General features: G+C 38.1%; 1 protein-coding gene across 4 annotated transcripts in view; it reads left to right on the top strand.

Moving 5' to 3' along the window:
- Positions 1-654: 654 nt before the first annotated feature.
- HEPACAM2 (HEPACAM family member 2) overlaps positions 655-21,172 on the top strand; it is a gene marked incomplete at both ends in the record, with an annotated part of 34,951 nt that continues 14,433 nt past the window's right edge. For all 4 annotated transcript variants that reach the window (XM_082633015.1, XM_082633017.1, XM_082633016.1 and 1 more), the window contains 3 exons: positions 655-1,048; positions 5,710-5,994; positions 16,225-16,521. In XM_082633015.1, coding sequence (XP_082489141.1) covers positions 655-1,048; positions 5,710-5,994; positions 16,225-16,521 — 976 coding nt within the window. The remainder of the gene's footprint in view (positions 1,049-5,709; positions 5,995-16,224; positions 16,522-21,172) is intronic.

Below are 21,172 nucleotides of genomic sequence, written 5' to 3' on the forward strand. Positions count from 1 at the left end.
GTGTTTGCCATGACCCTAAGGCACTCCCTGGTCTGGGCCAGCCACCTTGCTGGCCTCCTGTCTCACCACACTCCACCTTCTCCACCTGCTCCTGCCTCTTGCTGTGGCTCAAACACACCAACCAGATCCCTGCTTCTGAGCAGGAATAACCAGTCACAACTGGTCATAGTTTAATGCCGTTCTCCTTAGGATATTTGCATTTGGCAAGGCTTCAGCTAAAAGGAAAAACTTCCAATTATGGACTTTTAAGCCATTTCAGAAGACTGTGGAGGAAGATTCTCAGGAGGAAGTAGCCCCTCAACCACACAGTTTGATTAGGATATGATATGACTCAGACATTAATCAGTCACAATTTCAAATTTTTTAAAAGGTTTCATTGGACTTTAGAACTAATAATCTTTCCCAGTTCTCCTTTTCCCATTATTCTTTAACAGTTAGAGATAATAACTTCTGCTTTTCCTTTTCACCTTGCCTTTAAAGAGGTCATGCAATCAACAGCCTTTGTGGGGAGTTTTTAAAATGCAGGTCTCAGAGACAAATAAGTACCTCTACAGCTAACCAGTACTAGAAGAGTCAGTACCTAGAAGCCTCTCTTCTTTGAAAAGGATTATCGCCCGATCAGGTTCTCTCTGTATTTCCCCTTTAGATTGTGAAATGTGGTCCAGGGTCTTTACAACTTTCCTTTCCTTCATAGCAGGTGCTTGTTCCGGGCTGAAGGTGGCGGTGCCATCACACACAGTCCATGGCATCAGGGGTCAGGCTCTCTACCTCCCCGTACACTATGGATTCCACACTCCAGCATCAGACATCCAGATCATATGGCTGTTTGAGAGACCCCACACGATGCCCAAATACTTACTGGGCTCTGTGAACAAGTCTGTGGTTCCCGACTTGGAATACCAACACAAATTCACCATGATGCCACCCAATGCCTCCCTGCTCATCAACCCATTGCAGTTCACTGATGAAGGCAATTACATCGTGAAGGTCAACATTCAGGGAAATGGAACTGTGTCAGCTAGTCAGAAGATTCAAGTTACTGTTGATGGTAAGTCCGCTATAAGTGACATGGGCAGCTGAGTAGCACAGCAGTTAGCAATGGCTCAGGAGATTAGACTACCTAGGCTTTAGGTCCTGGCTCTGCAACTTTGGGCAAATTAACCCTCAGAGCCTCAGTGGCTCATGGCACGAATGACATTATCCACCTCATGAGGCTTTCTGAGGATTAAATAAGACTTGCATGTAAAGTATATGTGCAGTGCCCAGCTAAAGGTAATCAAGCAGTAAGGAGAACGTATTATTTGTTTGCCTGGAAACTATCAGGTATAAAGTTGCTGATATAATGAGGCAGAGAAAATTTTATTTCTCATTAACAGAATGTACCCTGGGAAGCGCCCCATTTTTGTCACATAAAGAATTTTTATTTTGGTACACTGGGGAGGATGAAACTTGCTCAGTGACCATACTTAAGCAACAATAGAATTTGCTGGGTATGTCCTCTGAGGGAGAGTGGGGTTCAGCTAACTTTCAGACATTTATTTTCCTTATTGAGGTATGTAAGCAGCATACCTTAAATATACTACACCCAAAGCCCAACTTCTGATTTTTCCCCCCTAAACCTGTCTATTTAACAATATTCCTCTGTTTTAGCAAATAGCAGCTTCATTCCTTCAGTTGCTTAGGACAAAACCTTGCCATCACCCTTGACTCCCTCTTTCTCTCACACCCCACATCCAGTCCACAAGTTAACCCTGCCATCTTTACCTTCAAGATATGGACAGAAGTGAGTCACTTCCCACCACGCCCACTACCGCCCCGCTCAACCCCACCATCAGCTCTGGCCTGAACTGTCCTAACAGCCTGCTGTCCACTCTCCCCGTTTCTACCCCTGCCTCCTGCAGCTCAGAATCCTCCCATAGCTTCCTGTCTCACTCACAAGCAAAGCCAAAGTGCTAGCGATGTCCCACAAGGCCCAGTGTGACCCCCCCCAACATACCCACTACCTCTCTGACCCCTTCCCACCTCTCCTCCCCTCACTCACTCTGTTCTGACCACACTGGCCTCCTTGCTCTTCCTAGAACAGGCCAAACACACTCACACCTCAGGGCCTTTGTACTTGACGGTTTTCTCTACCTAGATTGCTCTTCTCCTAGGTAATGGCACTATCCCCTATTTCCTTTCGGTCCCAGCCAGAGTGTCACTTTATCTGTAAAGGCTTTCCTGACCACCTTATGTAAAGTATACAGAGAGAGAGAGAGTTACTCTTTATCTTGAGTTCTGCTTTATTCTATTCATAACACTGGACGTATTGTATATTTTTATTTTTTTATTGTTTCTCTTACTTGCCTAGAATACAAGGTCCATGGGAGCAGGCTTTGTATTGTTTGCTGCTTTTTCCTCACTGCCTAAACCCCGATGCAGGCCATTTGTAGGCACTCAGTAAATATGTGCACAGTAAATGAGTGGAAACTGGAGGGCTTGCAGGGGAACAAAGACACAGGATGTGGCAGCAGATGCCTAGAGAACAACTTTGGGGAGAGAAAAGGAGGACGTTTTCATATTTTCATGAAATTCTCCTGGGTAGTATCTTGTCTCTCCCTCCGAACTTTTAATAGAACATCCATTACTTGTTAATATGTAGTACAATTGGATCTGTTTATGGACCTGCAGCCAAAAGTTCTTTCTAAAAAATTTTTTATTGAGGTATAGTTGATTTACAATATTATATTAGTTACAGGTATACAATACAGTGATTCAAAAATTTTATAGATTATACTCCATTTACAGTTATTATAAAATATTGGATCTGTTCCCTGTGCTGTACAATATATCCTTGTAACTTATTTATTTCATACATAGTAGTTTGTACTTCTTATTAACCTACTCCTATATTGTGCCTTCCCCTGCAACGAAAAGGTCTTGATAGGGGTTTAGGGCCTGTGTAAAAAATCTTCTTAGGAAACTTCCATATCTGAGTTACACTGTTAAATGCAAGTGTATGATCACAGTACCATCGTCTATTCTAATGATTGGCTCTCCCATATGAGACCTTCAACATCACCTATTTGACTTATTCCATACCACATGTATTTCCATGCATGGGCACATTTGAAACATAAGCTTTTTCTACATAATAAATGTACCAATTCATTTTTCTTTTTAAATCATAGTAATGTAAACAAAAGCTATTCCAAACCCTTTGTTCTTGCCAGGGAATATAAAGGGTTAAATTGAGTGGACCACTTGATTGCACCCATCTTGAGAAAGGCTGGAGCCTTCAGAACTACTCAGCACCCCTGCAAGTTACCTTTCAACCTCTTTTCTCCTTATCTTTCATTTTTTCCTGTCTTCTCTGGGCGGAAGGATTAGATCTGTTTGTGCTCTAATGCACATTTTCCAGTGTAAAAAAAATGTGAACATGAGTCAAGACAAATTTACCTGAGAAGATGCATCAACCCCAATTAAAAGTTGTTGTTGTTTTTTTAACATCTTTATTGGAGTAGAATTGCTTTATAATGGTGTGTTAGTTTCTGCTTTATAACAAAGTGAATCAGCTATACATATACATATATCCCCATATCTCCTCCCTCTTGCGTCTCCCTCCCACCCTCCCTATCCCACCCCTCTAGGTGGTCACAAAGCACCGAGCTGATCTCCCTGTGCTATGCGGCTGCTTCCCACTAGCTATCTGTTTTACATTTGATACTGTATATATGTCCACGCCACTCTCTCACTTCATCCCAGCTTACCCTTCCCCCTCCCCATGTCCTCAAGTCCATTCTCTATGTCTACATCTTTATTCCTGTCCTGTCCCTAGGTTCTTCAGAAACATTTTTTTTAGATTCCATATATATGTGTTAGCATACGGTATTTGTTTTTCTCTTTCTGACTTACTTCACTCTGTATGACAGTCTCTAGGTCCATCCACCTAGCTACAAATAACTCAGTTTTGTTTCTTTTTATGGCCGAGTAATATTCCATTGTATATATGTGCCACATCTTCTTTAAACATTCATCTGTCAATGGACACTTGGGTTGCTTCCATGTCCTGGTATTGTAAATAGAGCTGCAATGAACATTGTGGTACCTGACTCTTTTTGAATTATGGTTTTCTCAGGGTATATGCCCAGTAGTGGGATTGCTGGGTCATATGGTAGTTCTATTTTTAGTTTTTTGAGGAACCTCCATGCTGTTCTCCATAGTGGCTGTATCAATTTACATTCCCACAAACAGTGCAAGAGGGTTCCTTTTTCTCCACACCCTCTCCAGCATTTATTGTTTGTAGATTTTTTAATGATGGCCATTCTGACCCATGTGAGGTGATACCTCATTGTAGTTTTGACTTGCATTTCTATAATGATTAGTGATGTTGAGCATCCTTTCATGTGTTTGTTGGCAATCTGTATATCTTCTTTGGAGAAATGTCTATTTAGGTCTTCTGCCCATTTTTGGACTCGGTTGTTTGTTTTTTTGATATTGAGCTGCATGAGCCGCTTGTATATTTTGGAGATTAATCCTTTGTCTGTTGCTTCATTTGCAAATATTTTCTCCCATTCTGACGGTTGTCTTTTCGTCTTGTTTATGGTTTCCTTTGCTGTGCAAAAGCTTTGAAGTTTCATTAGGTCCCATTTGTTTATTTTTGTTTTTATTTCCCTTTCTCTAGGAGGTAGGTCAAAAAGGATCCTGCTGTAATTTATGTCAGGGTGTTCTGCCTAAGTTTTCCTCTAAGAGTTTTACAGTGCCTGGCTTTACTTTTAGGTCTTTAATCCATTTTTAGTTTATTTTTGCGTGTGCTGTTAGGAAGTGTTCTAATTTCATTCTTTTACATGTAGCTGTCCAGTTTTCCCAGCACCACTTATTGGAGAGGCTGTCTTTTCTCCATTGTATGTTCTTACCTCCTTTATCAAAGATAAGGTGACCATATGTGCGTGGGTTTATCTCAACCCCAATTAAAAGTTTGATAGGAAATTGAAAGCTAAACATTGGAGCCAATTGTCTGTTGCTTATATATCATCTCATTCTCTGTGTGTCCTGTAATCACGCATAGAAGGAGATTATTATAGGCTTTCGTTCGTTAAAGTGACTAACATGGTACAGTGACTAACATAACGCTGCAGTATAAATACACAGTAATTAAAACATATAATTAGTTCACTTACATAGAAGGAAAAGTAAATGGTGCAAATGTGATTCTTTAAAACTTTCTCTCAATCCCCCCAAAGTATAATATATCTGAGCTTTGTATTTTGCAGATGGTGGGTAAGAATTTGGGCTCACCACATGTATCCCAACCAGCTGCTCTTGGGATATTAGGACAAATCAAGAGAGGGGAATAACTACGTAAACTTTGCTTGTGAGAGTACACCCTTCTGGTGTCGGGGGAAAGCATAATGAGCAGGAAATAAGGAAGCCGACATTCTCTACCACTAACTGCATTATCTATAAAGTAAAGGTTTCCATTAGAAAATCCTTGAAGAGTAACTTCTAGACTCAGTTATTTCTGCTATAAATGGTATTTTTATATTTTATCATTTTGTGTTTGCCATGACTTTTTTATTTTCTTCTTTAATTACTTCCTGAACTGTCTACATTTATAAAGTGCAAACCGTTGGAATCATTTTCCTAGGATTTAATATTTGAAAGACCTCATAGACTTTTATTATAATTCTGTGGTGGCAAAAATCATTTCTATCTGTTCTGATGTTGCAGATCCTGTCACGAAACCAGTGGTGCAGAGTCAGCCTTCCTCTGGGGCTGTGGAGTATGTGGGGAACATGACCCTGACATGCCTCGTGGAAGGGGGCACCCGGCTGGTTTACCAGTGGCTAAAAAATGGGAGGCCTGTCCACACCAGCTCCACCAACTCCTTTTCTCTACAAAACAACAGCCTTCATATTGTTCCAGTGACCAAAGAAGACATTGGGAATTACAGTTGCCTGGTGAAGAACCCTATCAGTGAGATGGAAAGTGACATCATTATGCCTACCATATATTGTAAGTTTTTAAAAATATGTACATACCCGTGAGTTTTCTTCTGGGAAGTTTTCACGAGAGGAGTCACAGAGAACATCACCAGATGTTGACACCAGATGTCATTTGGTTTTCACCATCATTTTAATATAGTACTAGGTGCAATTATACTTCCTAGGCACTGTCTTGTCATGAAATATAGTTACTTGCGCAACCCTGTTTCTTGAAATCAAGTTGAGATATTGGCCAGGGGCCTTTTAGGATGCATTCTCTGACTCAGTGCATGTGTGACCTTAATTCTGTGGAAAGTAGGAACTTCAATTTCAAACCCAGAACCATGCAGAAGGCACTGATTTATTCACCCCCATGGAGGAAGAGCTGTTCATCATAAAATGGGAGAGGGATGTGCTCTGGAGCTGACTACAGGGAGAAAGAATATTCCCGGGTTATGCATGGGAAATGTGGCCCAAGGCCTGGCTGTTCTCTCTGCCCATTTTCTCAGCTCCACTTCTAGAGGCAGGGTGCAGAGAGGATCACAGAGAAAACATGATTATTCTGCAGTAAGCTATTCAGCTTCCCAGGGAATCCGTAATTATTTTGGCTTTCAATTCTCTCTGGTTCTTTTTTCTGTTGATGTAGTTGCTATAGTTATTTTTGTTTAATCTCATGTACAAGTTAAGTTCACCAAACTTTTCAGTTCATGTCATATTATCATCACCAACCCAAGCAAGATTTCTCTCTCTTGATTGTATTATTTTTCCCCATCCCCTCTGCTCCGTAGCACCACCTCCAATATGTGTAACATTGCATTCTAATTTCAGCTTCTCACAAGGTTTCTCAACCTCCACACTAATGACATTTTGGCTGGACAACTCTTTGTTGTGGGGAGTTGCCCTATGCATTATAGGATGTTTAATAGCATCCATGGCCCCTACCCACTACATACCAGTAGCACCCTCCCCTCAAGTTGTGACAACTAAAAATGTCTCTGGACGTTGCCATATGTCCCCTGAGTGTGGGGGAGAGGGACTGGTGTGTGCAAAATCTCCCCTAGTTGAACCAACGGCCTATCACATTGGGAAGTCATCTGATCAGTTACCATTATAGCTTAGTGCATGGCCACAACAGCAATATAACACAATAAATAAGGCATGGCAAAGCTCACTCTGTGGCATGAGGGTGGAGGTTTCAGCTGGTTGAATCACAAGGGTAAAATTAAGCCTTGTAAATGTATCTACTCACTCATCAAATATATCTGCATAATGCTCAGAAAGGCCCTAAAACCTAGTGTTTAGGTGCTTAGGAGGTAGACAGACCTAAGTGGGAAATGGGTTCTGTCACTACCTATGTGACTTTAAGAAATCCCTTGACCTTTCTGAGCCTCATCTGTAAAATGGAGATGGTTAAAACTACCTCACCACATTAAATGAAATCAGTCCTCTCTGAAGAATAGTCAGTAGATGACACCAAGCAAGCATTCAGTAAATGGAAACTGTTTGTATTATTGATACATCTGTATTCTATTTTCTTCAATAGAAAATTGATAGTCTTCTTGAGGAAGTGTGTTATCAACTCTTTGGAAAAAAGCACCAGCATATGTAGTTTTTTCAACTAGATAAAGCTTAACAATAAAACTGAGCCGCAGAATTGTGGCAGGAAAAGCAGCTTCTGGGAAGTGGAGTACAGTGGTGTGATACAGTTATACAATAACGTTTGTTTAATTAAGCAAAATTAAGATAAAAATAGAACCATTGAATCTTAAAACTGGAAGCTCTCCTATTAGCAGAAGTGAGAAAATGTGGCAATGAAATGTATGAGAATGTCTTAGATACAATAGGAATGTATACAAAGGAGTATAGTGGCTAGGCACAGAACTCTGGATCCAGAAATCCTGCTTCTACTGCCTTACCTCTCTTGTGCCTCAGTTTCTTCAACCATATAATGGTGATAATGATAGTACCTACTTCACAGAGTTATTGTTTGGATTAAATCTGTTACTTTATGTAAATTGCTTAGAACAGTGATTGGCCCATAGTAAATACTATATAACTGTTGGCCATTATTATTACTATAATATTATGAGTCTATGGGAATTCAGAGACAAAAACATTACTTCTAGCCGGAGAGAAGGCTTATTATAGAAAGTAACATTTGAGATGGACCTTGAACAATGGGTATGAATGGGGCAAGGGGAAATGTCTGTAAAAAACATTTCACGCAATAGGGACAGCAGACACAGACACTAAGCAGGGGTCAAAGTATTTGGCAAATGGTCCAGTTTGGCTAGAGTGTAGGATACAATGAGGAATAGATAGAGGTTCCCCACACCCTTCCATCAGAAAGTAGAGCGTTCCTATGAAACCTTATGTGAACCGAAATGGTATAAAGTGAATAAGCAGTTGCTTATGACATGTCTTGCTAACGGATGCACAAAATAAATCAAAATAAAGCACAGTTGCTCACAGACGCAGTTCAAAGCTATGGAGCCTTCATGCGGAGATGCTGAGGGTAGTTCCCTGGGAAGGGACTTGATGGCGCCACTTTCGCTGCTGGGGTGCCCACTGCCTCTAAAACAGCTCCTGCAAAACAAACCCTGAACGCTATTTTTTGCTTTTCATCTTTTTTGTGAAAGCAAAAATCCTCTTCAGATTTCTTTCAGTCAGCTAAAACAGGTACTAATGTAGGTCTTTCATAAAAGCCAAGTGGCGTAATGCAAACTTTTGGAAAGCAGAGGATACCTGTATATTTGAGTCAGATTAGGGGGAGCTTTGAATGCCAGGCATTACTTGGTAAACAATGAGGAAAATTATTTTTAAAGCAAAGGTTCAAATTTTTAAAAAGACTACAGAATGTTTTATAAATAAATACACATATTCTAGACTAAATCAAGAAATGTTTGTCAAGAGAGCACATTTTTCAAAATAGATCACAAATGTCATGCAATTATAGAAAGAGTGTTTATAGGAAAGGAAAAAAGGGAGGTAGGATATATTTTATTAACCTATAATATAGAGAAAAAAGTCACCAATTTTTGAACTCCATACAGTGATTAAACATGTCTAAGAGCAATTTGAAAGCATTTTTTTCTGAAAAATATTGTTCACACAGAAATAGAAAAAACTTCATACATTGATTGTGTAATTCACCTTTGGTGTAGGGGAACTCAAAGAGGATTAACTGCTAGTCCAACCTAGTTCAGAATTCAATGTCTCAAAGATGAACAGAGAAACAGAAACAGAGGAAATTATATTAAAGATTGCCAAAGAAGAAGGAAATTACAGTTTTTCACCAAAAAATACCAAAACACCACTCACTAGAAGCAACTTATATAAGATTTATTACAATCATTAGTTATATTGTGAAAATATTCTGTCTGCCTTAAAGCACAAGGCGGAGAAATAGATTTACGAAGTGTAAACTGTGACTCTCTGCACGACTAGCCTTGAATTGGAGTGAAAAATTTAGATTTGGCACCATCTATTATACATGTAGTCATATTCTTGACTGAATAAGGTTATTCTGACATGAATTAAAACTTCCATTCAACTCCAGGTAGCACAGACCTAAGCATTCAAGGTACTTGAACACAGTGAAAGAAAATGTGAGCAGACAAATGGAATCAAATCTAGGGCTATATAGACACATCCTTACATTGTTCTTTATTATTTGGTCTAAATGGTTTACATTCACATAGAAAACATACAAAATGCAAAACAAGATATTAAACCAGCCAGATATCATCTACTGAATATTAATTTGGAGGAACAATCATTCAATGTGGTAAGAGCAGAAGTAAGATTGTGTTGGAGCATTCTTTGTCCACTGAAGAAAACCTGATTTTATTTTGTTTCAACCATGGACTCTAGTAAATATCGTGTCCTTTGGAGAGTGTAGTGGATAGCACGGTGTTAGGAGCCTAAGCTGTCCATTCAGACTGCCGTTGTCACCCTGTGCATCAGTTTCCTCATCTCCTTATCTACACTGTCTCAGTGTAAGGCTAATACCTATCTCTAGAGGGATGGGGAGGATTAAGTGAGATTTTATGTGTAAAGAAGGCAGCAAGTGGCACATAGGGAAAACTCAATAATGTTCGGTCTTTTGCTTTTCCTCTTTTTTTTTCTTATTTTTTTTCCCTTGGAACCCAAACTATGCTTACATAATTGGCAACATGACAGCAAGAAGTTGTGGAAAGCCTGGGTAATTTAGAAGATACCTGCAAAAAGAAAACTGAAAGAATACTTTGAAAAGAACTTTCTTCCCCAGACATTACCATTATTTAACACATTTTATTTTTCTACATGAAAATATTTTCTTTACATGAATTCTTATTATTATCTATTTATCTCACCGTCTATTTACCTATCTTTAAACTTTAGCCATAGATTTAAATGAAAAATTCCTGGGGGAAACTGCATAAGCAATTACAGGTACATGAAAGTATCATTTGCATCTTGAAATACACTTTTGCTTTGCTATATAGTTTAGTTTTATCTGGCAAAGTGAAAATAAGATCTTTCTTTCAACACGTGCAAGTTCATGCCCTAATCTTATAATTATCACAGAATATGGTGATACACAGTGTATAAAGTATTAAAATGGGGGGAAAACCATAATCACACCTGAAAATGTTAAATATTACGCTTTAAACTCCTAAATCCTCTTTCCTTTCCTGTTTTATTTGAAAGAATTAGAATATCCCCATCTGATTCAGTTCAGATTTTACAGGACATATCTTCTATTTATAGACTGAACTTTCTTCTTTGCACTCTTTTAGGCATAGTCTATGGAAATCTCACAGAGAAACACCTGTCATGAGTAAAGACTAGTGACAGGTAGTAGAAAGAAGAACACTTAGAAAATTTTACAATGTGGGTTCCATTTCCACATTGTAAAGATGAATTATCTAGATGATTTAAGATTTTTTACTCTTACTACGTGGTCATTGTGAATAGAGTGTTAATAATTTATTTTCTTGATTATTTTTGCATTCAAATGCAAGAACCTTCACTTGGTCAACATCTCATCTTATTGATCTTTTTTTTTTTTTTTTTTTTTTTTTTGCGGTATGCGGGCCTCTCACTGTTGTGGCCTCCCCCGTTGCGGAGCACAGGCTCCGGATGCGCAGGCCCAGCGGCCATGGCTCACGGGCCCAGCCGCTCCGCGGCATATGGGATCCTCCCAGACCGGGGCACGAACCCGTATCCCCTGCATCGGCAGGCGGACTCTCAACCACTGCGCCACCAGGGAGGCCCTCATCTTATTGATCTTATTCATTGATCTAATTCATTCATTTATTCACTCATTCACTTATGGTTTGATTTGATTCAGAAATCAAACATCATGGTCTTGTTTGTGCTAAGCAGTTTTTACCTATCATGTAACATACAGAAACACAACCCATATTCATTATTTTTTTTTACTGTCACAGTTTTAGCCATTTTGTTGTTTGTTTTTGTTTTGTTGGTTTGGGTTTGGGGTTACAAGAATTAAATAAAATATGTAATCTGAAGAACTGTCATTTACCCTATTGATAACGGCATCAACATGCTTTCAATCTTTATTATTCCATGCAAACTGAGAATATGTGCCTTAGTTGATGTTGTTCCCACTTCTCTTTCTTCACCTGGTTATACCCTCCTCTTCCTTCACAATATCATCTTCTCCAGAAAGGCTCACCTACCCCCGACCTGGTCTCAGGTCTTCAGTGTCACTAAGAGGTTTGCTGTGCTCCTGCAGCACCCCATGCACATCTCTCCCCTGGAACTCACTGCATTATGCTTCCTTGAGTCTCTTCCACTTATAAGCACCTCAGGCCAAAATAAGAGCTCCGTGTTATTCATCTTTGTATCCCTAAGGCCATACTTGACACAGATTAAGAATTCAATAGAGGTTTCTTGAATTTGGCTAAAATAGACCAGATTATCTTTCTTCATATCCCTTTCAGATTTCAGTGTTACTTGATGAAGCTGTCGGAAGGCTAAATTCCCATTATAACAGCTTCTTAGTTATCGTGCTCTGGCCCTTCGTTGTTATGTTTTGCTTTGTTTTTGTTTTTTCTGACCTTTAGCAAAGTTCCTCAGTAATGTAGTAAATGTTATATTCCAATATTCCCCCATAGAGGACCACATCATCATTTAGAATTTCAGCATGAATCACCTCTTCTATTTTCTTAAGGCGCTGTTTCTATGACAATTTCCTTCATGAAAGCAGGAATTATTTTTTATTTTGGCAGAAAAAGTATAACAAAATCAAGAGTGACCATATATTTATGAGGTTACGATGTCATAACCTGGTATTGGCCTTGGTGGAATACAATGTCAAGCCAGTAATTCAGGCTAGTAGCTACTTGCAGTTCATGAAATGTGTATGCCTTCCAGCTCTGTTGTAAATAATAACCCAGTAACTGATGCATTTTGCGTGCAACATATGGCACTGCTGCAGGGAAGTGCTCTAAGTGATAAAAATTAAAGAAAAAAAGGTCATCCACAGTAAATACTTACCATCTGCTCCCAAGCAGGGTGGCAAGCAGCATCATGATGGAAATTTAGGTACTGTTCCTGCCCAGCCATAAATTGTTAAAGAGAACAGATGATATGTATTTTACAAGTCACTCAGTAAACAGCCATTCCTGAGGCAAAGGGTTCACTTGTATTGGGAGTTCTCTGCCAAGGGCAAGAAACTGAACCACAGTCAAAATAGAATTATCCTTCTGCTTTCATCTACAATGTCAGAGGCCACACTGGTTGAATCACTCCAAATGTCTTCAACTGGATTGCTCATTCCCATGAATAATATACTAGGCTGCACTTCAAAGTAAAGGATGGTCAGCCTGATGTGCTAATGAGAAGGAAATAACATAGTATAGGAAGAAGAAAATAGATTGTAAGCTGTAGGTAGAGTGTGATAGATAGATAGATGATAGATAGATAGATGATAAATAGATAGATGATAGATCAATCCGTGTGTGTGTGTGAGAGAGAGAGAGAGAGGGAGAGGTAGAGAAAAAAGACTTAAAGATCATACACTGAAATATGGATATTCATTCTCTGAGATGAAAACAAGTGAGTTTTCATCTTCATCCTTCTCTGGAATTTTAGGATTTTCTGCAGTGAACATGTATTTCTTATAAAATCAGATAAAATATGCTACATTTTAAGAAATCATATCAGAAGCAAGGAACTTAAATTCTTCAAGGTGTTAGGTTCCCGGAACTAGAAGAGGTGCTTGTGTGGTGGCAGGGGGAGTTTGAGGTATTTGATGCTGACTCCGAAGAGCCACATATAGCATATAATTAAGCAGACAGGAGAGAAAATATTATGCCAATCATGAAACCCAATAAGTGAGGAAGTAGCAAAATCAAAATAAACATGAGTATAGGGAAGAGGAACTAAGACAATCAGATTCCTTTCTTTAAAAACATGTTTTATTTTAAACTAGAGTGATCATTAAATTAGATAATCAACCTTATTCACCAGCCTTGGCTCTACATTACTGTGGGCTTTCTCTGCAAATGGAACCCACTCTCCAAAATGGAAGAATTACTACTTTTGAGAATATTCCATTATGTTGCAAGGTCCTAAAGCAATTCCAAATGGGAAGTTTCCCAAAAAGTTTTGAGTGATGTCAGCACACTTTGAAAGCAGTATTTCTCATTGTTATGTGTGTTAAATTGTCAAACAATTTGTTTTTATACTCATATTCTATAAACCCTGAAAACAAGTGGGAAGACAGAAAATACTGAATGACCACACTTCTCTTCCTTTTCAAGCCTGCCTCTCTGCTCTCAGACTTTAATCTTTGTGACAGACTCGGGGCTTTTGCCGCTCCAAACCTCTGTTGATTCCTCCCATTGGTTTCTTACTATGGGAACCATAACCAGTGCCCACCAGTCGGTGGCCTTTGCTTCCCTAATGTTCTATCAATGCTGACAACTTGAGGGAACCCTGCTGCTGCACTGTGTCTGAGATAATAGCAACAGGAACCACGTATACGACACCTCAGGTCTCCTCACAATGCCTAGAACAGTATCATGCGCACAACAGCATCTCAATGTTGATTTTGGTTGAGTGAGTGAGAACAACTTTTAATTCCCATTACACAATATTATTCAATGGAATTCAGAATAAGAGTGTTTTATTTTACAACACGCAGTTCTAAAGCAGAGGTTTTCCCCTGAGACCGTATCACAGCCTGAAATGAGAAAACAGTATGACAGGGTTCTAGTTCAGTCACAGGAAAGGGGCATTCATTTCTCTTCACTTTAATGCTCCATCTCCAGTTCCTGATTACTTCGAATTTGAAGGTGCTTCTATGTTTGCTTTCTGAAAGCAGGATCATCTCATGTATACATATTAGTATAAATCTACAGGTTTCCTTCAGATGCCTCTGTGTCTTTAGGAAGTAAATATGTGTAAAGTGTATGTCCTCTAGCTAAATATAATTTATTGTTTTGCACCTTCAGTTTCTGTTGTATCTTGGGAAATTTGTCTCCCCAATGGTAGATTGGTCAGAATATGCTGACATAATGGAGAACCATTCTGGCAATCTGCAAATTTGGGGTTGGCTTGCCAGTATCCAAAATAACTTTAGCATGGCATGAATCATGGTGTTTCAAAGGTAGCACGATTGGCAACCAGTCATCTAATCAATCTTTTTATAGTAAAGGTGAGGAAAGTGAGACCCCAGAAGTTTAAATGACTTTTGAAGAACACTTTACTAATCATTGACAAAATTGGGATTTAACCTCATTATCCTACTGTCTAATCACTACATTATATTATTCCACACAATGAGAGATGAACAGTCATTACTTTTTTTTAAATCAGCACCTTTGAGATTAGGTTATTTCTGAGCAATCCATCCATAGCCTTATCCAGTTTATAAATTCCTTGAGAGTAGGAACTGTGTCTTACACATTTTTTATCTCTCTTACACATTTTTTATCTCTCACATATTAAATATGTAACAGTATCTCTCAAACAAGTATTTTTTGATTGATTACTTGATTAACTGAGTACAGAATTAATGTATAATTAGACAGTAATTTATTGTAGAACAAATAATACAGTTAGAAAACCAGAAACTATTTTGATACAGAAAGTTATACCACTTAACAGTTTTTTTGGAGAGGTAATATGAATAATTAAATACATATATTTTATAGTCCCAGAGCTGCCATTTAATAGCTATGTGACCATGGGGAAATTAATTTTTTAAATATCTCTTCCTTCATGTTATAATGGGAATAATAGCATTTACCTTATGCGGTTGCTTTAAAGATTAAATGTGGTTGTCTGCATAAGTACTTAAAGTGTCTTCAGATGGTGAATATCCAACAAATATTGGTTATGGTCAACTGAAAAATGAGTACAATAATGCCTAAACCTTAAAGTTTTTAGAATATAAGTCAGGATATATACTGAATGAGAAAAACCTATCTAGCTGGGGAATATTTTTTAAATCTCTTTTTATATGTTCTCTGAAAAAATCAGTGGGGAATGTGTCTCTGCAGGCAATCTGGTGCCATAGAAATAGCAAGCTGCTATAGGAATATTGCAGTGTAAGGAAAAATACCAGGGGATATCCATGATTAAGTAGTTTATTGATGATCAATGAATATTTGTTGATGATAATGAAGATGTATTTTTTCCAAATGGAATCTATGCTTAGCTTGTGGGAGGAATTTTTAAAATTCTTTAAACTCTTAAAATGTCATGAAAATATGGAATACTCCTATATCTTTTTGCACAAATTTGTGTTGCATGTGAAACTGTGTAACATAAATATTTGCATGAACTGTCCCAGCACTTAGAAGAAAAGTAGATAATACTCAAAGAAAGGTTGTCAAAGAGAAAATAGTGGCCATAATCTATTTTTTAAATGCTTTTAAGTACAACTGCAGTTTCAGAAAGATGGAATTTGTCTAACAAAATTGCATATTTATCTATACATGACTCAAAAGCTTAGCACCACAATCATGATAACAGTGTCTGTACAATTATATCCTAAGTTTTAGGGTTTACACTATTTCAGATAAGTTCAATCACATCTCAAATTATTTCCATTTCCATGGATACCAGAATAAAACACTTTTAGGTCCTTATCATTTACTGGGAGTCTAAATGAAGACCTATTTGCCCACGTTTAACATGAGGACTTTCATGCAAAATAAAATGCTGCTAAGCTCTCCCAAACTCAAAAACTATGTTGTGATCATTTATGTCACCCCTTTATTTCTTTTTTCAATTAATGTAGATGGACCTTATGGACTTCAAGTTAATTCTGATAAAGGGCTAAAAGTAGGGGAAGTGTTCACTGTGGATATTGGAGAAGCGATCTTGTTTGATTGTTCTGCTGATTCTTATCCTCCCAACACCTACTCCTGGATCCGGAGGACAGACAATGTCACATATGTCATTAAGCACGGGCCTCGCTTGGAAGTTGCATCTGAGAAAATAGCCCAGAAGACAACTGACTATGTGTGCTGTGCTTACAACAATGTAACTGGAAGGCGAGATGAAACTCATTTCACCATCATCATCACTTCTGTAGGTGAGTGTGATGTAAAAGCCAGGGATCCCAATGAAACACAAATGCACGATAGCCTTCCTCTACTCCTCTTTTATACCTGTGTGGAAGAGAATATCATTGTGGGATTGTTCATATACTCTAAGAAACTCTTTCCTGAGTTAACTAAGCCATGGTTTCTAAGAGTCAAAGAAAGAAAACCCAAAGAATAATGGAGAGAGAATTCAATTGCTAGCTCTGAGGGGCTATAAAGAAAAAGGGAATTCAATAAATTACTTCTAAATGTATATTCTTGCTTTCCTGATTTTACAAACAGGAATATAAGAGAAGAGGTTATTCATTTAAAAGGTTTATATCTACTGTTGCATTAGGTCAGGTGAATACATCTCCATGAAATCTGGTTTTCCTATCTGGCTCCCTTCTCACTGTCCTTCACAGGCTTCCCTTCTTCTTTCACCATTTAAAACGTGAAATCTGTGGGAGTTCACAATAGGGGTCTCGACACCTTGGAAACTACAAAATTTTGTAACTCTGTGAAATTTGGCATTTTCTAGAGGTCATCTGGTTTTCAGAAATGTCATCAATCCAAATAGTTAAGAATCACTGCCTAAAATATTTATGTCCACCAACTTCCCAACTTTCTGAGCCTTCTCTTTTCTCTCTACAGTATGATTTCATTCACTCACGTGGTTTCATGTGACACTGGTATATCCCAAATCTTTATCTTTAAAGATCTAAAACTGTATTCCCAGTTACCTTCTAAATGTCTCTACTTTCAAGTGCCAGAGGCGACATACTGGTTCAATATATCAAAAATGAAACATCTTCTTTTCCCCCAAATTGCCATTCTTTCTGTATTCCCTGTTTAAATGAATGGTCCTAGTATCTACCAACCTTAGCCAGAAGCTAAACGCCATCCCAGACTTTTTTATCTTGCTTATTGCCCTGCCTAACATCCAGTCATCAAGTTTCCTTTCTTTCTATCTCTCAAGCCCATTCTCTTCCCTCCTTCTTCCTTCTTCTCCCTTTTTCTCCCCTCCTCCTCCTCTTCCTCCTCCCCTTCTGCTTTCTCCTCTGCTTCCACCTTCTTCTTCTTTTGCTCTGTCCTCTACTGCTACTACTTCTACTGCTACTGTCAAGTCCTTCTTAGACTCTTCTTTGCATACAGACGAAGACAAGCCAGATTCCACCTGGGGACAACCTGGGGACAGGCTTGGACAGGAAGTGGTGGTCAGGGTTCCTATGATTGGTAGAGGAACAAGTTTGCAAAAGGCCCACTCATTAATACCTTCTGCATTGGTGTCTTCTCTTTCTCTGTCTTTACAGATGTGCGGCCTAGAATAGGGCCCATTACATAGAGTCAGTACATGTTTTTTTAATATATAAAGCAAGAATACAATCCTTGGAATTCTTAGGCCAAATTTTGCAGTACTTGGCCTTTGGGCCATGTGCATCAAAATCACTTGGGGAGGTCTAATAATGTATTTTCATTAAGATACCTCAGACCTATCAGATCAGGACCTGGCAGCTAGGATCTTGGATCTGATTATTTAGCAAGCACAAGTGTGACACCCACTTGTTTAAGGTGTTTTTTTTTTTCTCCATCGCCTTTTGAATTTAATTTAAAACTCTTAACAAGCCATTGAGAATGATAAGGCTATTAAAAATCTACAGATTGATAAATATATGGTAGGTGGGGCCTTCCCAAGACTCCTTGAAGTTGAGGGTATTCATATTTGCAAAATCATTTGAGTACATTAGAATTTACATACTGGCATGGTGAGATTTTGTTTTTTATCACATGAAGAAAATACCACACTCTCTAGAAGAGTGATATCCAGTGGAACTTTCTGCAATGAAGGAAATGTTTGATGTCTGCTCTATCCAGTATGGTAGTCCCTAGCCTCATTTGACTTTTGAGCACTTAAAATATGGTTATGCCACTGAGGAACTGAAGCTTTTATTTCATTTTATCTCTATTAACTTTAATTTAAATGTAAATAGCCACATATGTCTAGTGGCTACCATACTGGATGATGCAGCTCTAGAATTTTAACCTGAATTATGCTTCATTTGGGCAGTAGTTAATAACGTATTTCCCTTATAGGTCCCCAAAGCATGTATGTGTTCAGGGTTATATAAATCAGGCGCTCATTCATTCATTATTTAACACCTATAATGGGCCAAATACTAGGGTAAGCATTGAAAATGCCATTTAAAAAAAATAATTCCTGCTAACAAGATGCTCACAACTTCATATGGATGGCAGGCATGTATGTAAACAGCTAGCATTCTTTTTTTTTTTTTTTTTTTTTTTTTTTTTTTTTTGCCTTATAACAAATTTAATCAGTTATACATATACATATGTTTCCATATCCCCTCCCTTTTGCGTCTCCCTCCCACCCTCCCTATCCCACCCCTCCAGGCGGTCACAAAGCACCGAGCTGATCTCCCTGAGCTAGCATTCTTTGCTTTATATTTTACTAAATTTCTAATATGATTTAATGAGCTTTTTACCTCAGTGGTAACTGAAACATAATTTTGAAACACACCATAATTAAGTATATAAAATAATTTTGTGGCAATCTGGATGTTATCATAGACTTGTTCCTCATGCTCACTGCAAGTGAAAACATGGCTATAATATGTAGGTGAATACTGCAGTGAAGCCTTTCTTACTACCTAAACTTTCTCCATTAATATTTAGCTAAGATATTGTCATAGTATCAGAAGCCCCCAGTATTTGATTAAGATCTTATTACCAAGGTCCAAAGACAGCTACAGTCTTAATATCAAATAATTACCTTTTGTAAAATCTAAAAAACCTGTTTGACTGGTACAAGGACCAGACATTTGTTATTATTGTAAATAAGAAGGGCAGGTGCTTATTTTTCAGAAGGATTCAATGTTGTCAACATTCATAACCTCTTTGTGGCTTTTAGAGCTGTTTTCCGATCCCTAAATGTCCACAGATCTTAAACAGCAGCAAATGGCAAAGAAAATGAGTAGTATTGATGTGTTTTAAGTATTTGATTTTTTTTAAAGCTTTCCAAATGAATTAATCTCTGCAATGCAGATTAAGGGTACACCAAGCTACAGTGAAAAAAATGGACATCTCTTGTAACTATCAATTGAGCACTTACCATCCACTTTGATGAGCTACCTATGTTAATATCTGTGGAAAATTTGAAATAATTTAGAGGGATAAGATACCTGCCTCTGAGATATTTTCAAAACCAAGTTGTGTTTGGCATAACCAGAGTCCAGTTATAAGAAATAGATGAACATTTGTTTTTAATGAGGCAAAGAATGTGGCCAATCAAAAAGTCTCAACAATAAGAAGTGGGAGGCAAAGGAAAAAGGAGTCAAAGATGACTCCAGGGTCACAAATATGGAAAGAAAATAACAAAGTCTGGAAATAATCAAAAGTTTTATTAGGGACTTTCAGTTGGGGAGAGGAAGTCTGGAGAATGTGACAATTAGCTCTATGTTTTCCTGCCTGTGTAAGACTAGACCAGATGGTGCCTTCCACCTCTGTGGGCTATGATTCACATCTAATTTGAGATATCAGTTGACCTTTCTGTATCTTAGTAGAGATACCCTAAAGAAAACAGGGGAAATAATAGGCAAATTCACACAGCTAGTTGGTAATAAAATAGTATCTAAATTCAAAACCCTTTTTTTTTTTTTTTTTGCGGTACACGGGCCTCTCACTGTATGGCCTCTTCCATTGAGGAGCACAGGCTCCGGACGTGCAGGCTCAGTGGCCATGGCTCACGGGCCTAGCCGCTCCGTGGCATGTGGGATCTTCCCAGACCGGGGCACGAACCCATGTCCTCTGCATCGGCAGGCGGACTCTCAACCACTGCACCACCAGGGAAGCCCCCAAAACCTTTTTTTTTAACCACTGTATAAACTGTCTCCCTGGATGTTCTTGACTGAGAATATCAATATCTAAAAGATATGTCACATATATACAAGATATGTCACATATATGTACAGGATAGTGTGTATTTTCTTATCACCTTAACTAACTTCATGCTATATACAAAGATACTCTGGTTTATCCAGACATGTGTATACTTTCATACTAGTGAGAAATTATGAAATATCTGTAACTAAAAGTAACAGCATATAAGTTTCAAGGAAGGAATAGCAATTAAAGTAATAAATTAGCATTCATATTTTGGAAAAAGAATGATTTTATTACTTTAATTAAAGACTTCCTTGAATGCAAGTGTCCCTACTTTAAAATTTAACTGGGCCTAAATCACTATTGTGACATGCAATATGTATAAAATGAAAATGTTTATGATCAGAATGCAAATGTTCACATTTAATGAAAACATTCCACTGTATACATTATTAGAGTTCTCAAGAGCCACATGGCCATAGTTTGAGATTTAGCTATAGTAGAAATATTTTTGTACATGATCCTGCAAAATCTATAATTTTTTCATATCTATTTCTACTGCACATCTTTTCATAAAGAAGAGAATGGGAAAATGACACTACTACTAGGCAGAAAGATAAATTTACTGATTTCTTCTAACTATCTAGAAATTTCTCTGGTTAAGATCTCCAGGAGGTGTATTTCACCTTGGACCATGGGATATAACAACTGAGATAAGCTACAGCCCTGACATCCAGAACCTGAAACGTTAGGTGACATCCC

This window comes from Mesoplodon mirus (assembly GCF_964341445.2).
Source record: "Mesoplodon mirus genome assembly, chromosome: 9".
Taxonomy (NCBI): domain Eukaryota; kingdom Metazoa; phylum Chordata; class Mammalia; order Artiodactyla; family Ziphiidae; genus Mesoplodon; species Mesoplodon mirus.